A 20,217-nucleotide genomic window follows, 5' to 3' on the forward strand; every position below is an offset into this window, starting at 1 on the left:
TTTCCTTTCCTTTCCTTTCCTTTCCTTTAAGATCTTCTTTCCCAAAAGAATGTTGAAAGAGTTCTAGTGGCCTAGCACTGCATATCTACTATATCTAGCCTCCTAAAAAAAAATTAGTAACCAGAGAGAATACCATAGCAAAAAGGGAGAAAAAGGCTACATTGGATTACTAGTAAAATCAAGTGTATGTTATGAAGGAAAAACACACAATGGGCCCTTGGTATCCACTGGGGTTTGGTTCCTGGACTCCCAGTGGATACCAAAATCAATAGATGCTCAAGTCGTATTAAATACAATTGCATGGGTTTTATCTGGATATAAGTATTTTCAATGAAACCTGACTCAATAATATTTCTGCCTAATTCCTTTTCCCTTTCAATTGCTCACATCAATGCCTGTTCCACCCTGCAGGGTCTCCTATGCAACATTGGGAAGGTGTGCAGAGGGCTTCTGTGGCAGGGGAGATAAGTCCAGTTCTGCCAGAACATGCCTAAATCTGCATCAAAGCTGAAGGTCTCAGCAATGGAAGATCACTGAAAACTAGATTGACTGCCTCCATGCTTCATTTATATACTACTTCATATCACACTAAGCCAGTGATTCCCAACCTGTGGGTCGGGACCCCTTTGGAGGTCGAATGACCCTTTCATGGGGGTCGCCGAAGACCATTGGAAAACACCTATTTAATTACAGTTATGAAGTAGCAACAAAAATAATTTCATGGTTTTGAGTCACCACAACATGAGGAACTGTATTAAAGGGTCGCAGCACTAGGAAGGTTGGGAACCACTGCACTAAGCATTCTTTAAGCGGTTTACAATGTGTAACTTAATTGCCTTCAACAAACTGGGTATGTACCTTCAGAAGGTTCACAAGCACTTTTATGAAGTGAATTATCCTTTGTTCTTTATATTTTAGGTACTCCTTCAGGTCAGATCATTAGACCAAAAAAGAGACTTAAGAACTCGAGGAGGGGTCCACCTAGTTCAGTCAAGGAGTTAGAGCTTGGAAAAGTTACTGTTTAGAGTCAAAACTATAGGGTCTCCCAGCCAACATGGTAAGCATTTTTGTAAAACAGTAATTTTTCAAAGCGTTGTGAATTATCCACTTGGTTCATAACTCATTTCTTCCAGCAGCTTAGCCAGACACACAAGATTTGTCCTAGATTAGATTCTTGTCTTTTCGCGCGCTAATTTAGAATTACTGACAATCTTTATTCATTCCCATAAGTGTTCCCCCCCCATCAACAAACAAATTATAGAAAGCTGTGTGATGGCTGGACATAATATAGGAGGGCACGGTGAAGCATTATCATTACCAGTACAAAGAGGGGATATAAGTAAAAGAAAAGATACTTAGGAGAAATGTCAGAAACAAGAAATTACTAGCTTCAATTTCAGTTGCAGAAATGAAGGCAAAATGTGTATAACTCCCAAATGCTACTGAAAATGTATATTATTTGCTTGTAAATGTGGGTTGATGGGTTAAGAAGCAGCTGTGTCCTGCAGCACATTCCCCAAGATAATTTCCTTTATAAAGAGAACAGGCGGGAGTTAATACTGCTGAGCTAATCCTAATGACTAATTAGCTAATTTCTAATTAACTCTTTATCTGATATTAAATAACTGCAGGGGGTCACAGACAATGACAGTGGAGGCATGCTGTTGGGGGGAGAGGGGCAAAAATTTAATGCAGTTCAAGTAGCAGAGGACAAAAACCTTTGCAAGTGATCCTACAGCCAGAGTACATGTTACATTAAACTCACTCTGCTGTCCATAATATCTAACAGAATGTATTTCAGACTTCAGTACTGTGAATTTCCCCACTTGCAAGTTCTGTGTACATTCCCCATTCCACTCTGCTAACAAATATCATTTCCCAAAGCAGCTCACATCAATTAAACAAAAATTAGGGGCAGACCCTTCCATCACGCTTACAAATGGAAAAGACAAGGCTCACAAGGGAAGGGAAGCAAAAGGGAAAGCAGGGAAGATCAATTTTTCAAGGCCACAGCAATGTGGTACTCTGTAAAAGGGCATTTATATTCAGACTATGTTGATCTTTTTGGTATTTTTGCTTGAACAATAGTTGTGGTGCTCATTCCTTTGGGCATCTTCCTGAACAGATCAATGCCTAATGTCTGTGCTGTCTTCCTTCTACTGCATTAGAAAATGATGGGTACTATGATTCTTTGGATATAAAATTACAGGTTGAGTATTCCTTATCCAGAATTGTGCAATCTAAAATACTCCAAAGTCCAAAACTTTTCAAGCTACAACACAAGTAGTATTGTATGTATCTGTACTGTACTTGTGAGGAGGGAAGGAGACATAAGGAACTGTGAAATGATGGGAATCCACACCTCCCATCATTTCAAAGATCTTCAGCTTTCTCTAGCCTCACTGTTGTTGTTAACTACCAATGAGTCTTGACTCATGGCAATCCTGCGGGTGAGACTCCTTATCCTCTACTGCTCCGCTCAGACTCTGCAGAACCATGCCTGTGGTCCCTCTAATTCAGTCAACCATCTGGCATCTGGTCTCCCACTCTTTCCACTGTCCTCTATCTTCTGTAGCATTATTGCCTTTTCTAATTCATTCCTTCTCATGATGTGGGCAAATTATGACAGCCTCGGTTTAGTCATCTTGGCTTCCAAAGAAAGTTCAGGCCTGATTGTTTTCTTGGCTACCCACAGTATTCTCTGCACTCTTCTCCAACACCACATCTCAAATGAGTTGATTTTCTTTCTATCAGCTTTCTTCACTGTCCAGCTCTAACACCAATACAAGGCGATGGGGAAAATGATAGCTTGGATGATCCTCACTTTAGTCTTCAGAGTTTACACTTTAAGATCTTGTCCAGGTTTTTTTTTCATAACTGCCCTTCCCAATCCTAACCTTCTTCTGCTTTATTGTCTGCAGCTGATCAGTCTTGACTTCTTGACTGATCAATATTTGATCCAAGGTACTGGAAATTTTTGATCATTTCAATTTTCTTGTAGTTTAGGATGAATTATTGTAGATCTTCCATTGTCATTATTTTTGGTTTCTCTTCTGAACATTCAGTATTAAGCCTACTTTGACTCTTTCCTCCTTGACCTTCTTCAGCAATTGCTCCAGGTCTTTGTTCATTTCTCCTAGTAGTATTGTGTTGTCTGTGTATCTTAAGTTGTTAATGTTCCTTCCTCCACTTCTCCTACCTCTGAGTCTATGCCTGCTTTTTGTGAGATGTTTTCTGCATATACTGTAGGTTGAATAAATGGGGTGATAGTTTGCAGCCTTGCCTGACTCCTTTGCTTATTGGGAACCTCTCTGCTTCTTCGTATTCTGTTCTGATTTTAGCCAATTGTCCTGAGTACAGGCTACCCAGCAGGACAAGCAGATGTTGTGGCACTCCCATTCCGTGAAGATCAAACCATAATGTTTCATATCTATGTTTGCTGTAGTTAACAAAGCACATTTTCTTCTGGAATTCTCTGGTGCATTCCATTTTCCATCATATGCTTGCAGCCTCATTATACATATGCAAATACAGATGTTCCAAAATCCAAAATAAATAAATAAATAAAATTTTGAAATGCCACTTCTGGTCACAAGCATTTCTGATAAGGGATTCTGAACTGGTACTAGTATTTCAACACGAATTTACAAGAGTTGGCATGAAGTCACAGCAAGTATCTATAGGTCTCTTGTGAAAACAAACTGTGACAAGAGCATGTGATAAAAGATTGTGTATGCATTCTACATGCCATGTTGCTGGAAATGAAATCAATGACATGAAGGGAACAGCTAAAACACAAGATATGATGCTGGCAAATGCTTCCATTTTTTTTCTTTCCTTCCCCTCCTCAGTGACCTATGCTGTATACTGATTCTGTTATAGGGCAAATACACAAACAATACAGAATTCTCAAGTACATGGTGAGTAGCATGTCATGATGTGATACAGTTATAGATTATCTTTACCCTTCAGAACTCCACAGATGCTGCGAACAGAGCTCTAACTGAGGAGGAACAGAGTATTCATTCCACTCGTAGAAAATGGGTTGATTGGGACTCATTTGTTATATTCTTGGAATAGAACAGAAATAGAAGCTGCTTACTATTCTCTATTTGGCCTCTGCATTGTTGGAACGGTATATAATAATAAAGATAATCATGGCTTGGTTGCATCAGGGTCGACTAGTGAACGAAGCCTTTTCTTTCATTTGGAAAAAAATGAACGAACTTTGGTTTTAACCTTTATGCCTCTAATAATAAGACAGCAATTTTTTAAAGGATTACAAAAAGATAATGGAATAACTGGACCCAGAAAATATTGATGTCTCCACAGGTTGCTAAATCACAGTACTTCTTCAGAAAAGATTCAAGCAACCAGATACTATTTTTTTTAAAAAAAATCTCCACTTAGAAGTTGAGATAAAAGAGGAGGAAGGAATAGGCAGAGAAGGTTAAAAAAAAAAAAACTCCTCAATACTGAAAATACTTGCCTATCACTTCCCCCAATTATTTTGTAAAGCCACTTGTTGTAGTAGGCAAGCAAAGCTCCTTCACCATGGACAAAAATAATTAATGTCAACTATGTGTAATTTGCTGATCTTTGTAGCTTGTCATTGTTGTCTTCCCACAACCCAGCCCACTCCTAGGCACATATAACTTCATTCACTCATTCATCAAAATAACAAACACAATTACATACTTATTCCTTTTCCTAATCCAAGAAAATGCTCCCTTAAAATAACAGGTAAAGTAATGCTATTCTGTAGAGCTGTCACTAGACTAGTGCTGAGTTCTCTGATACTTACGTCGGCTTTCATACATGCTCCTGGACTGGGCCCAGATTTTGAATGGATCTGGCTTCTTCTGTCCAGCGTTGTCTGGTTGGTCCACAGGTGGTGCTTCAGTGGCAGGGTAGTCTGGAAGCACCTGAGTGCTGTGGACAGGTGAAGCAGTGTGTGCGCTGTGGTGGCTGGAGACGCTGTGCTGAGAGCTGTTTTGGCTGTCTTTCCTTTCCAGGGGTTGCTGGAAGCAAGAAAGTAAGAAAAGAAGGGAAGGAAAAACCCCCAAGAAGGTTAATGGACTGCAAGCAAGCAATTTCCTTTCACCTTTCCTTTAGGTTCAGCATTTCTGCATGCTCCGAAATAAATATATCAAGACACTTTTTGGCTTCTATTCTTTCCCAGTTTGTGCTGAGTGCAAGTAAACTTCCTCAGAGACAGACAGACAAAATTAGAGAGAGATCCGTGAAAGGAGAAGCCATCTCTCACAGAGGAAAACAGGTTATCTTCCATTTACAGAAACAACACAAATCATGGTTTTTTTGGGGGGGGGGGTTGTTTTTTTTTTTTGCAGATTAGTAACCAATGTATTTTTATCCTCTGTTAAGAACATTTAAAACCCAGAAATGGGAAATACAGACAGCCATTCCTCAACAATACAAAATACATCAATATCTACGTACATATATGCATACTGTCATTCTCATACATGTATCTTAGACATATCTCTAGCATCAGAACAAAGCTGAATGAGTACCTCTGGTGAGCCTCAAAAAGAAAACTTGCTGCCTGAAATTGAACTCAAAAGGCACACTCATCCTGATTATCCCATTTTAACTCATCTTCTCCCACTAAAACATCTTCAGCCAGAACCCAAATCCCTAACATATATAAACCCAAAAGCTGTGTCCTCCACTAACAAACCAGTAGACTTACCGAAAATAAAGGATAAAAACACCCTTATTTCAAATTCTAAAATCCAAAATATTCTAAAAACCAATACTTTTTCATGGATGGCTAAGATAGTGGCACCTTTGCTCTCTGATAGTTCATTGTACACAAGCTTCATTTTATGCACAAAATTGTATTAAAATATTGTATAAAATTATGTTCAGACTATGTGTATAAGAAGTATATGAAACATATGTTATAGATTATTGATTATAGATTACTTTAAAACCAGAATTTTAACCAGAAATCAGCAGGGAGACCAGGAGCTTGATTGGAAAGGAAACATTTTTATTTTTAGCTGCAGCTGTTCTCCCCAAAGGAAATACATCCAAATTTCTGGGGCCACAATTCTAAAATGAACCAAGTTTTTATACTATTTTGAACAAAGAAAACTAGAAATCACATTTCATTAGTTACATTGAATTAAACATTTACACCCCTGTATATTCGTTGGATATCCTAATATACATCTCTATCCCTCGTGAGTTAGCCATCAATCAGTCTTTTATGTATATGTTTTGTTTTACTGTCCTCAAACTGTTTATGCAGTACTTCTTTTTATTTGGGCTAGCAACTTAAAATCTGGAGCCATTCAGAGTTATTTACATTCCTAAACAGAGCATTTGACATGACCTAGAATAACAACCTTTGCTCTTAGCTCATTTTCAGCACTATAATCTTCAGCTCCTGAGCATTAGTAAAATTCTGAATTTTAACCATTCTACCACACATAAATGAATGTTGTATTTAAAACTGGGCCCCATCTCCAAGATATCTCATTATGCATGTAGATGCAAATAGAGGTATTCCAAAAGCCAAAACAATTAAAAAACGCACATACACACCCCCCAAAAAAATCTAAAACACTTTTGGTCCCAAGCATTTAGGATAAAGAAGACTCTAACTCTATGACACAGCTGAATAATACTAAACAGAATAGGAATCAGGGCCTGTGTTCCCCTATGACAAATTAAACATCTTGCAGGAGAAAAGGAAAGAAAAGATGTTAAGATAATCAGGGCCAGATATTTAAAACTGCTCTTAGGCTGAATCATGGCAGATGTGCTTGCAAGTCAAGTTTCAGTAACAGGCAAGACAGAGACTGAAATTTCCATATGTCACATTTTCCTTCACTTCTGTCAACTTATAACAGACCATTAAGCATTGGATGAAAACTTCATTACGGGAATTATGTTGGATGACAGTAGTTAACGATAACACTAGAATAATACATGTAACTTCGCATAGTTTAAGCAAAGGATCAGTGGGACAGGACAGGGGAAGTGCTTTGTTTAGTGAAGTGAAGCTCAGAAAGGCAATTCTCATTCTAGAATAAAAGAATAAAATAATCAGGTCAGATTAAAAATACACTAATAACATATGCCTATGGTATGTAATAGAAATACTGTATGTCTAAATGCATAAGGTATACTAAGGGTTTACATTTGCAGCTGCAACAGCACTGTAATGCCAAGATATAACAATTAACCAGTTTCTTATACCCTCATTGCAAGCATTTGAATCTTTGAAAATTAGTTAGAAACACCATATAAATTTTAAAGAAATAAGCCAATGTAAGTAATATTTATTCAAACCAATTGTTTGAAAATTGTGCTTTTCAAACTCTTGATTCTTATCCTCCACACTCCTCTCTCCCATTATTTGCCAAGGTTTCATAATACAGGATTCCGAGCCCAATACAAAGTGTTGGTTATTACCTTTAAAGCCCTAAATGGCTTGGGACCGAGTTACTTGAGGGAACGCCTCTCCCTACACAATCCGCCCCGCACTCTCAGAACAACTGGGAAGCTCCTACTCAAAGATCCCAAAGTGAGATTAATAGCTACTCACCAAAGAGCGTTTACAGCTATGGCCCCAATGCTTTGGAACAATCTCCCAGAAGAGATACGACTCATTCCCACACTAGACGCCTTCAAAAAGGTGCTGAAAACCCATCTCTTCCAGAAAGCATACCCCTCTGATCCTTTATAAGGGAAATCACCCCAAACACATACCTACCTCAGGACGTTTTTTAAATTGTATTTGTAAATAGTGTGTTTTTTAGATATGTTATTTTATGAAGTTGTTTTTAAATGATTGTAATTATGATGTATCATTGCTTTGATACTGGCTGTAATCCCGCCTCGATCCGTGGGGAGAGGCGGTAAAATACAAATAATAATAATAATAATAATAATAATAATAATAATAATTATTCTGGAGCCAAACATTCTAAGCCACACTTCGTGTTTACATTGGGTGTGCAACATATATCTTTGTTGAAGTCATTTTTCTGTGCAAACAGAGCATGCTCAATGTGCTCCCAGCCCTTTCTACGGGGAATATTGAATCAACTGTCTTTCAGGAAAATTTACTAACCTTCTGTCTGAGAATCTTTTGACATGAATACCAAGGAATCACACAATTCCAAAAGAGTTTGAAAATAATTAACCCATCTAATTTTTTTCAAACTATCTACATGTCCCTCTAAAATACACACATCATCAACATCTCTGAGATGTACCTCCACAAAGACTAAAGATTTCAGTGGCAAGTAATGGAGGCAGAAACTAAGGTGCACGTACAGGAGACACAGAGAATACGGGCTAAGCCATTCCAGTACACCTATAATTTCAAAGCCAAGATAACAGACTGCAAAATAGGATTCTGTCTTTGAGAGAATCTTTGGAGGACAGCCTGGAAATGGAGCAATGTGGACATTAGCCACTCTTAAAACCATCCTGGAACAGTGATTTCCCCTGTATCTGTTTATAATGAGCTAACATTTCTTCTCCTTTCTCAAAACCAACCATATAACCCTTCCATCCAGCTAAATTTAATTGGCTACTGACATTTGTTGACTCCATTTCAGAGCAATGGATCATCTCTGATCTCTGAGCATTGCACACATCCTGAGCAGGTAGAGAGAAGTTCTTCTGCCACATGATTCCTGATTGACTAGGATAACATTTCAGTGAACCAGGAGAAAAGACCATGGCTACATCTGCAGTGCAGAAATAATGCAGTTTGACACAACTTTAACTGTCCTGACTCCATCCTATGGAGCCCTGGGATTTGTTGTGCCACCAGAACTCTGACAGAGAAGGCTAAATATTTTACAAAATTACAAATCTCAGAATCCCATAGCATTGAGCCATTACAGTTAAAGCGATGTCAAACAGCATTATTTCTGTACTGCAGATGCAGCCCATGACACAGTACAGTAGTAGTAGGGAGGTGTAGCTCCTGTCAAAAAATGATTTATGACTTTTTGATGTGTGTCAAAGAATGATTTCTGATTGATTGATGACCTGTCAAACTGATGGGTGTGTCCTTCCCCCTGAAATGCTAGGGCAGGACGTCTGGACCATGTGACCCACCCCAATCAATAGGGGGGTGCTTTGACTCCCTTCTCCAGCCCCAGGTGTTTCCATTAGCCCTACTGAGGCCATGTGACCTCTCTAAGACCATTTGTTACTACTCCCCAACCAATGGGTGCTTTTTTTGGGCCCTCTCTGAACCACGACTCCCAAACTGTAAATTGTGCTAGATTTCCCATGTTTTCCAATTGGCCCTTGAGGTCATGCAACCCCTGACTAATGATTTGGTCCCCACAAGACTCACATTGTCCATGCCAGCCAACCGCAAGACTGGCTGCAGGGATATCTATCCTGTAGTGAGAAGTTGCCATTTTATGCATGCCCAGACATGTTCTGCAGAGGCATCATGGAGGCACCAAGCACTCTTCAGCAGTTTGCAGGTCCTTCTACTACCAGGAGAATAAAACCCACAAAGATAACATCCTGGCCAAATTATAACAGGCTTGTGGGCTTTTCTAACCCTCCCATACTGCTGAATATTCAACCTAAAAAGGAATCTAAAGAGTGACACCCAGCAGTATGGATTTCATTGATGAGGCCTCACATTCTGATAAAGAGAATTGTGCACCAGAGAAAGATTCCCAAAGGTTTCATGCTGTTTTGGACTCTCTTCCATCAGAGAATGCCACCAGGCAGGTAAAAATCAAAATCCAAAACATATTTTTGAATTTGGGACTCCAATGATGGAGGTCAAAAACAATAACGATTGAGTTTTTTTTAATTACAGAGGCAATTGTAGTCATGTTCGAGAAACAGTAGTCATGTTCAAGCTGCTGAAAAAGATGTCCAATGACATTGCAGTATAGCTTTGCAGAAGCTGGGAGATGTACAGGATTCACTATTTTGTCACCAATAAAAGACCAGCTCTTTCTGCATGTCAAAAGTTTTTGTCTTGTTTTCTTCATACCATGCTCAAAAAGCCTCCTGTGCCTCAGCCATCATAGTTTGCATAATAATCCTCAGGTTTAGGTATAGCATACATAATCCCATTTTTCAGGTGTATTGAAAAAATGAGGGGGAAATCCTTTATGCTCATCAAAGGCCGGCACCTTTGGTAGCGGGGCTAGAACCATGAAAAGGTGACTAAGAGCCTCTAAAGATCTGCCCAAAAGGCTGACCTGTGGGCGGAGTCATGGCGGAGTGCCCGCATGCTCAACACTGTGACCCTGCCCCTATGACACCATTTTGGCGTGCACCCGTTCACACAGCGTGTGCCATGATGACGCCACTCTGGCACTGCATCTACACGATGCAGTGCCAAAAGGGTGTCATCATGCCACGCTGCAGCCAGTATGGTGCCCTTTAGAGGGTGCATGAAGGAGCTGTGTTTTGCCGCTCCTTTTTGTGTTCTCCGAAGGCCGGATCGCGCCACGGTTGCCATGGTCCTGATCTGGGGTGAAAAGGGGTGGCTGCAGACTGCCCCAAAGACTGCAGACTGCCCCCCTCCCAAGTGAATCAATGAATTTCAGATCTAATCCTTTCACTTTTACACATATCAGTTTACCTCCTTGAGCAATAATATCAACACCCACCTTTTCTTTGATCAGTTCCTGGATAATAAAATATGAATCATAACCCTTCGAATTGTGAGCTATAAATGTGGTACCCTCAAAGTGGCCATCAGTTATGAATGTCTTGATAAACTAGACATGCAACCCTCACCCTTAAATTACCTGGTGTGGCCTACAGGGGCCCACTCAGGTTTTACTACCACATTTTCTTCATTCAGTTCTGCATTGTTAGCCTTCCCTTTCTTACCCTCCCCCCCCTTATTCTGTTTCTTTGTACTCAATCCCTCACCATCCTTAAAACACTCCACAGTTTCCTCATGAAAGGCTTTGGCAAAACAGTAATTACTAACATGGACCTGTGCATTGGTGGGTTTCAATATCGAAAAAAATGTACTGGATTGAGGTTTCTGGATATTTAATGGGGTGCATGTAGCACAGGTGTCCATGTTATATTATAGCATATCCAAAATAAAGGTTTTTATAAAGTGTTTTCTGGAATCGTTTGTATCTAATACTACTAATTATGATAATTTAAATAAAAAAACACATTTAAGTACTTCTAAAACAGTAAGTCAGTCACCTTAGTCAAGGATAAACAAGAAATTGCTATAATTAAAGTTGCAAAAAATAATTTTTCAGACCTTCTAAAATGGCAGGCTGTCCCTCAACCTAGTCAAAGCTAAAACAGAAACTTAACAAGGACATAATCCAGTTGTTACTCTGAACTAGTTTACTCCCTTTGAACCAACTGAGTTACCATTCAGCAATTTAGGTCTACCCTAGTTTTTACAAGCAACTGGAATTAACTCATGGAGTTGATTAAATCCATTGTATGTTGCATTGTATATCACCAGTTTATACTTAATCTCATACCATTCATTTTTCAGGACAAGGCAATTCTAGCTACACATGGAAGGTTTTTAAATTTCAGTTTTACTTTATAATCTGTACCATTATAATACAATGGATAAATTCCACTAAAAACAAACCAAAAAAGATAATCTGAACAGAGATGGTTAAGAAATCATTAGGCCTGGACTTTGTGATAGAAAGTGGTGTTTGCTGAGTAGTATAGCAACCCCATCAACAAAAACTGCTCTGGAATGCTTTATTGACATTTCTTGAAGCTCTTGACCCGTCAATCTATGTATGATATACTCCCAAATAACTGGAATATGACAATTAACTAATGATGTCAAATGGCATTTTGACTCAGATGTGCTAACTCAGCTACTAGCTGTCAGATGCTTATGTAGTGATCAGTCACATACACACACTAGATTTGCATTAGACACACATTAGATTTGGCTAATTCCCATTTAGCATTTAAAAAAATAAGAAGAGCATTGTGAAGACAACTTTCGGATACAGAAATGTATTTCAGAATAGAGTGTTTCAGATGGAATTATAGATGGGAACAACATTAATCAACCAAAGGCATACATTAAATTTCAAGGTGATCTGACCAAAGAACTAGTTTAAAATGGTCCCAGAGATTTTAAAATCTGAGTAATAAAATATGATAAATAGAGGGTTGGGAATATGATGACTCCTCCAACTCTCAAAATATAGTAAGGAATCTCTCTCTCTACACACACACACACACAAACACACAGAACATAACTCTTAGGAAGCATGGAAAATTAGGAATGCAGCTACCATTAGGACTGTGTAGCTTGTGCAAAGGGCAGCAGAAAGGTTTACAACTATGAGGGCAAACTTAGTTGGAAGTGCCCTCAAAAGTATCAATATGGAAGATTGAGGTTTCCATAATGAAGCTGCTATTGCTATATTATCCCTCCTTTCCTGATGAAGAAAGGCAAAAAGCAGAGCAAAGATGTGGGGAGGCCCACAAATAGATCACTCTGTTCCAATTGTCTAGGCAAAACAGCAGATTGGCTCAACTATGTTATCATGCTTCTTGGTAGAACAGATGCTAGCATCACTATGGTCAACATTCCACTCAAAAAAGTAGAGCTGGTCTCTGCTTCCTACCTCCTAGGTGTCTATCCACACGCATGCACACACACTGGAGGGGAGGTTTGCTATTCTAGTATGTAAGACTCATCCTTCTAAATAGAGCAATGAATGTAGTGTGTGACATTGCTGCTCTTTGCTCTTCTTCAGGACAACATCACAGGGGATGATTCATGGAAAACAGGGCTATTGCTGTGTGTTCCTTTTTAAAGGCAGAAAACAGTGAGGAGACAAGCTCCACATGCTCTGAGATGGCCAATTGTTCATTCAGTATTGTTTTTAAAAAGCCCAACACGTTTTGGCCTCATTGAGGAAAGGCCTCCTTCAGGAGCCTTCAAAAGAAATCAATGGAGTTGATTTCTAAGGTTTGGTTCCAGGACCCACTGTGGATACCAAAATCTGTGGATGTTAAGTACCATTAAATACAATGGATAGGAAAATGGTGTCGCCTATATAAAATAACAAAAAACAAGGTTTCCTTTTTGGAACATATGTTATAAAAATATTTTCAAGCTGTGGATGCTTGAATCCGTGGATGAAGAATCCATGGATATGCATGGCTGTTTGTACTGTTCAAAAAGCTATCCTTGAAGGTGCTGCAAAAACAAATTGAGAAAGTACCCAGGCTGCTGCTGCTGTGAAGAGGAAATGTAGGATTTGGTTACATGAACATAACCTCCTTCATGCCTGTCAATGGGTCTGCTTGGATGTATCATGAGATCCAGCTCTTAGGGACCAGGGCTGGTGACAGGAGTCATACAGTGGTGATGAAGTGATATGAGTGTCTGTCCCTTCCCCTATCCATGTGTCAGAGTTCGGAGAAAGTACCTTCTTAAACGACATCTCCTAGAATTCCCTCAGCCACCAGAGTCAGTGGGGGATTCTGGGAGCGGTAGACTGAAAAATAAAATTTCAAAGTTCTGGGGAGTGTGCAAGCGCATGCACATATATGTATATTTGGATAGATGGCTCACTAGCTAGATTGACAGATACACACAGAGAGAAACACACACATTCACATATACGTTTTTATCCCAGAAAGTCAAGGCAATGTGTACATGGTAGTTAGCTTCATTTGTTCCACATGACTATCCAATCATACAAAGGTAAAATTGGTTGTTTTTCCTCCTTTGCCCAAAGAAGCAAAACAAAGAAGTGCCTTGAGATGTTCAAAATCAGAAGTGGGAGCCACTTTGCTTTTGTTGCATCTCACACTTAATACCAGTGAATAATATTAAAATGCCTGCTGTCATGGATGTAATTGTCAGGCTCAGGTATCACAAACTGGTTGAAAGGATGTAATTGTATTGGCCATGTCCTCATGACAATACCACACTATCACCAGCTTATAGTGCACATCTTTCTTGGATAGATTTAAACTAGTGCTGTTCTAGCACTATGTTAGAATGATTTTTTAGCATGTATTCAAAATGGATCCAATGTAAACACTCCAGGATTAGAAGCATTTCTCATATGAGCTTCTTATTAAATCAGGTATGCTATAGCCTCAAGAAATGTGAGGGAGCTATAATTTTAAGGTATGAAGATTCTTTTTATATAGTAAATTTGGTACCATTCTATTTATATAGCCCATGTAGAAACGTCATTAAATTGGAATTTGAATTATATAATAACTACTGAATAATGAAGAATGATTCAAGTACTGAGTCTTTTCCACATACATACACAGAAATTTGCAAATAGAGATTTTGTCATAAGACTAAACAATAGAAACTACATGCACAGCAATAAATAATTAAAATAGTTTAGAAATGATAAACATATCACCGAATCTCCACATATAGCTGTCATGGTTTTATAGTTACTTTAACTACTTTGTAAGACCATTAGATGTTGAAGGAAAAATAGGTTGGCCTACAAAGGCATGGTTAAATGAAGATGTGAAGGAATGGGTTAGAAGATTTTAGCCAAAATATGATAGAACAAAGACTATAAGCTGGCTAAGAGCTTTTCAGCCATCATAATATTATTGAGGAATGTGAAATCCAGACGAAATACTACAGTCTTTAAACAGGATGCAACTAATTTGGATTTTACTTATCCTGATGTAACTGTTACTGTTTACAATTTTCATGCTTGGCTGGGATGGAGAACAGGCTATCACTTCACATCCACTGCATGGGTATCCTATAAAAAGTTGTTAAAGCTCCAGCTGTAATTTGTGGACTCCTACTATTTACTGTTGTGCAGGGAAAATTATCATTTATTTCAGGTATTCCTGTGCCACCTTTCTGAAACCCACCAAAAAAGCAGTATAAAAACATACTAAAATAAAACTTACAACGAAATATGATTTTAAATTGTTTTTACAGTATTGAGGTTTTAATATAATAGCTGGTCTGTCTGTCTGTCTGTCTGTCTGTGTCCATCTGTCTGTCTGTCTGTCTGTCTATCTATCTATCTATCTATCTATCTATCTATCTATCTATCTATCTATTTTAGGGAAAAACTCCTTTAAATTTAAAATTCATGTTGTTGTTGCTCCTGCTATGTGCTTTCAAACTGTTTCTGACTTACGGCAACGATAAGGTGAACCTATCACTGGGTTTACTTAGCAAGGTATGTTCAGAGTGGGTTTGGTTTTGCCTTCCTCCAAAGCTAAAAGAGTGCAACTTTGTCAAGGTTACCCAGTGGGCTTCTATGGGTGAGCAGGGATTTGAACCCTGGTCACCAATCACAGTCCAGTGCTCAAACCACTACACTATGCTGGCTCTCATCTATCTTGTTTTAATTTCTATTGAGCCACCCTAAGACCCACTGAAGAGAAAAATGGCATATAAATTAAATAAATCCATGATTGATTGATCGATTGATTAAATAAATAAATAAATAAACAAACAAATAAATAAATAAATATAAAAGCAATTTTACAAGCCAAATGAAGCCTTGAGTACAGGCAGTCTGGGGACAAGATGCAATTCTGGAGGGAGGGTATTTCAGCGTTTAGTTCTGAGTAGGTTCCCATTGCGGCAAGCTGTACCTCAGATATCCAGTCCCCAATCAATTTTGAGCTTCAAATGTTAATGCCAGTATCCTGAACCACAGCCAGGAAAAAAGGCAACCAATGTAATTTATCAGTACAGTATTGGTGTTATCATGTCACCACATACTAGTTAGCAGCTTAGCTGCTCCATTTTGCACCAAATGAGGCTTCCAGACACTCTGTAAGGGCAGCCCAATATACAGCACATTGCAATTGTCAAACCATGATGTAAACTAGGCATGCATACCTGTTGCAAAATCAGATTTGGGAATAGTTGCTACAGTGCACCTGACAATGTAGTTAGTATAAGATTGAGTAGTAATCCTCCCAAACTACAAACCTGATACTTCTGGAGAAATCCAACCCACTCCAGGAGAGACTGAATATCAATCCCTTGGTGTTCTACTGTAGTACAGGCTGAGTCTCTCTTATCTCAAACGCTTGAGACCAGAAGTAATTGGGATTTTGATTATGCAAAGGGGGGGGGGATTTTGGAATATCTCATTTGCATATACATATATAATGAGCTATTCTGATGATATGACCCAGGTCTAAACACTAAATGCTTATGCAGATTAAAATTGCTGAATACTTACACTGTTCTAGTGGTCATTTTCCAGAGCAGTAGTTTTCAACTGAGAGGAATGTTCCAAATGGTACTGGACACTGGCACCTAGAACAGTCAGCCAGCACTTCCAATGGTGAGGAATTCTGGGAACTAAAATTCCACATCTGGAAGCTCCTTGGTTGAGAACCTCTGGTCCATAGTACAAAAAGTGCAAGGAAACAGAAGGTCACGTTCCAGCATGACCATATAATGGAAGGAGGAAATATCAACAGTGTGCATTTGTTGACTTTAATGATATTGAGGTATACAGGGTACAATACAGAAAAATTAATTGGCAAATGCAATGTAGTTGCATTATATATGCTTTCAGAGCATAATGTTTGACTAAAATAAACAGAAGCAGCAGACACTAAGAAAGTCAGTGTGGTGTAGTGGTTTGAGCAATGTATGACTCTGGGGAACAGATCTGAATCTCCACTCTCCAGTCTCAGAGGAAGGCAAAGGCAAATCCCTTCTGAACAAATCTTGACATGAAAACCCTGTGATAGGTTTACTTTAGTGTCACCATAGGTTATAAATAACTTAAAGTAACATAACAACAGCAAACATTACATTCTTGTCTTGCATGTAACCCAACAATAGAACCATCTTATGTATTTATTTATTTATTTAATTTATATCCTGCTTTTTTCAAATAAGGGACCCAAAGCAGCTGAGAAAGTCTGCCAAAAAGGTATTAGGCTAAAGGATTGTTCCTTATACAATGTGAACAAGTGGCTATACAGAAAATCAAAGCAGAGCTGAGTCTCTCACAAGAGCAATAATATAGCTGAGGGCTGGGTCTTCATATTAGCTGTTCAAGTGGCTGGACCTAGGCTGAAAATCTGAATGAAGGTCAGGCACAACATGATAAATTCTGTATGAGCAGAGAGGGTTTAGGATGTAAGAAAGAGGCTTCTTGACTTTTGTGTCTACTATAGATTTTTAAAATAATACCCGCTTTCCCCCAGATTATCAGCTACCCAAGAATAACCTATCAATTATTCCTTGATATTTTCTCCATTTATGTTCTCAATTATTATCACCCTTTTTTGAGCAGGAGTTGCTACAAAGAAACATCAGCATTCAGATTCTCAGCTGCAGGGGTCTCAGACATACAGCAGTAATCTATTCCCTCTCCCCAATTCATTCATTTGTTTGGAGAGGCAAAGACAGTTGGATCTTTGTAGGATGTGCTCCTATTACTATTTTGGATCACAGCAGCTGGGAATTTAACTAGTGAAACAGAAGGAAATCACAGGATAGATTTTGCCTCACTGGCCCTCCCATATATGTAAAATATCGAGGTAGATCTAACGATTTATGTAAAAATAATGTGTACAAAATATGCATGAACATTTACAGAAACAGCTCATACACTGCATAAAGATGAAAAATTATCCCCTCACATTTTGATCTCTCAATTGGCACTAGTCTCTTTCTTTTTTTAAAAAAATGCAGCAAAACATCCCCAACTGTGAAACAAATATTAAAATATTGCCACTTAATTTGAAATCATAGATGCATACACAGATTCAAAGATCTTCATATGATAAGGCCTTCCAAAGCAGGTATCTCTGTGAGATGTGTTCAAACTATTATTTTCCTGGCACTGTCATTCAAACTGACTGACTGAGGACTCCCATATTTTGAGGGCATATATTTTATTAATTTATACCTGCTTTTCTCCTGACAAGGGACTCAAAGGGGCTGACAAAAATTTAAAACAAAGTCTAGCTAAAATGTTATTTTACAAATGTTAAAAAAAACAACCCAACAACAATAAATAATTCTATTTTTTAAACTTCATAATTAAAACAGTTTAAAATATCAAAGCACAGAATGCTGCATTCAAAACATCCTTCTCCCACATAATTTCAACACTAGAAGTCAACCTAAATAAAAAGGTCTTTGCCAGCAGAAAGAGAAGGGTGCCAACCTAATCATCTGAGGTAGGGAATTCCATAGCTTGGGAGCAACCACGAAGAAGGCTCTCTCATGTGTCTTCACTAAACATACCTGTGATGGTGCTGGACTAGGGAAAAGGCCCTCCCTTTAACATCTTATGTGACGTGGTGGTTCAGTGGTTAAGATGCCGACTCTGACAACTGCAAGGTTAGCAAGTCGAGACCAAGCACTGCATGACCGAGTGAGCTCCTATCACTAAGTCCCAGCTTCTGCTAACCTAGTACTGTAGTTCGAAAGCATGTAAAAATGAAAGTAGATAAATAGGCACCACTTCAGTGGGAAGGTAACAGCATTCTGTGCAGTCATGCTGGCCACATGACCATGGTTTGTCTTTGACAACACTGGTTCCCTTGGCTTGGTAATGGAGATGTGTGCCACCCTCTATAGTTGGACATGACTAGACAATCTTGTCAAAGGGGAAACCTTTACCTTTACCTTTTAAAGATCTTATATTATGGGCAAGTTCATATATGGAGATGCAGTCTAGACAAAGATATATCACCAAAACTGGAACTCAAGCTAGCTAGTTGCCATCATATGCATCTTTGTGATTGCTTACTGTTATAGACAACCATACAATCATCATTAACATCAAAATCATGGCAAAAATATGAATTCATAAGCAGATCTAGATCAGAGGCCTGAAACTTCAGGAATTTCATGGAGCCTATCGCCTTTTATCAGCAAGTTCCATGGAACTTTCCTACAACTTTCTATCTGACTCGATTGCTTCTAGTGTTCCTCAGTGTTTCTGGCTTTAACTTTCCAAATCAAGAGGTCTCCCAAGATGTATGCCTCTCCTTGTATGTTGTGGGGAGGGTGGCTCCTCCATGTCCCACCAGTGTTGGGACACAAGACTATATTGGAACATGGGAAATTGCCTTCACAGTTGTGGCACTCCAACTGTGTAATGCCCTCCCCTTGGAGGCCCAATCGGTGCTAATACTCATCTCATTTAGGTGCCAAGTTAAAACTTGGCAGCTCATCAAGGCCTTTGTACATCACCAGTTTATCAAAACTATTGTTTAATCGTAACTCATTATAATGTTCAATATGTTTTTAGCTTATGTAAATTAATTTACTGTGTTAACCTGTTTAACTTGTTTTAATGACAGAGGTTGAGTATCCCTTATCAGAAATGCTTGGGACCCGAAGTGTTGTGGATTTCAGATTTTTTCAGATTTTGGAATATTTGAATATACATACATAATGAGATATCTTGGGGATGGGACCCAAGTCTAAACACAAAATTCATTTATGTTTCATATACAAGTTATATACATAGCCTGAAGGTAATTTTATACAATATATTCAATAATTTTGTGCATGAAACAAAGTATGTGTACCCTGAACCATCAGAAAACAAAGGTGACATTATCTCAACCACCCATGTGAACAATTTTAGAGTATTTAGGATTTCAGATATGGGGTACTCAGCCTGTGTCTGTAAGCTGCCCTGAGATTTTTTTTTTTATGTAGAGTGGGGTTCAAATATAATGACGATAACAACAACAGTACTATTACTACTCATTATTTGTAATTACTACTAATAATAATGAATATTAATAATTATCATATATGCAAACTAATGCTAGTTCTTCTGCTGGGGAAAGGGCAGGATACAGCATAAATAAATAAGGAAGTTACAATAAACAAAGCTAAAATTATCTGATTTTTGTTGTTTTGCCTTTGTAACTTTAAAAAGCTAACTGCAATAGGTAGTTCTATGTGTCATCTAAAAATCCCTGAGATGAAGTGTTTTCAAGACACCTATGAGACTCCCTGAGGTGTCTGTCAAAGAGATGGCAAAAGTGTCCAGGGCATCAGAAGCTTCCATTTGAGAAACAGTGTGAATGACAGCTATGTGTGGAGGGACACATTGTCAAAGTGATCACATAACTCAGCTACCTTGTAGAATCTGTATTGTAGATCATCCTCATTGCCTTTTTTTACATGTGCAGGCAGTAGATGTTACCTTCTACCTTATGACTAGTCTTTGAAAACTGTCAAAGTTGTTAATAACTGGTCTAAATGAAAAAAGA

General features: G+C 38.5%; 1 protein-coding gene across 17 annotated transcripts in view; it reads right to left on the reverse strand.

The window, feature by feature from the left end:
• The window catches only part of MAGI1 (membrane associated guanylate kinase, WW and PDZ domain containing 1), a 598,529-nt gene that overhangs the window by 55,949 nt on the left and 522,363 nt on the right, over positions 1-20,217 (reverse strand). For all 17 annotated transcript variants that reach the window (XM_042453464.1, XM_042453468.1, XM_042453467.1 and 14 more), the window contains one exon: positions 4,805-5,021. In XM_042453464.1, the coding sequence (XP_042309398.1) occupies positions 4,805-5,021 (217 nt within the window). The remainder of the gene's footprint in view (positions 1-4,804; positions 5,022-20,217) is intronic.

The sequence above is a fragment of the Sceloporus undulatus genome, chromosome 2, assembly GCF_019175285.1.
Source record: "Sceloporus undulatus isolate JIND9_A2432 ecotype Alabama chromosome 2, SceUnd_v1.1, whole genome shotgun sequence".
NCBI lineage: Eukaryota > Metazoa > Chordata > Lepidosauria > Squamata > Phrynosomatidae > Sceloporus > Sceloporus undulatus.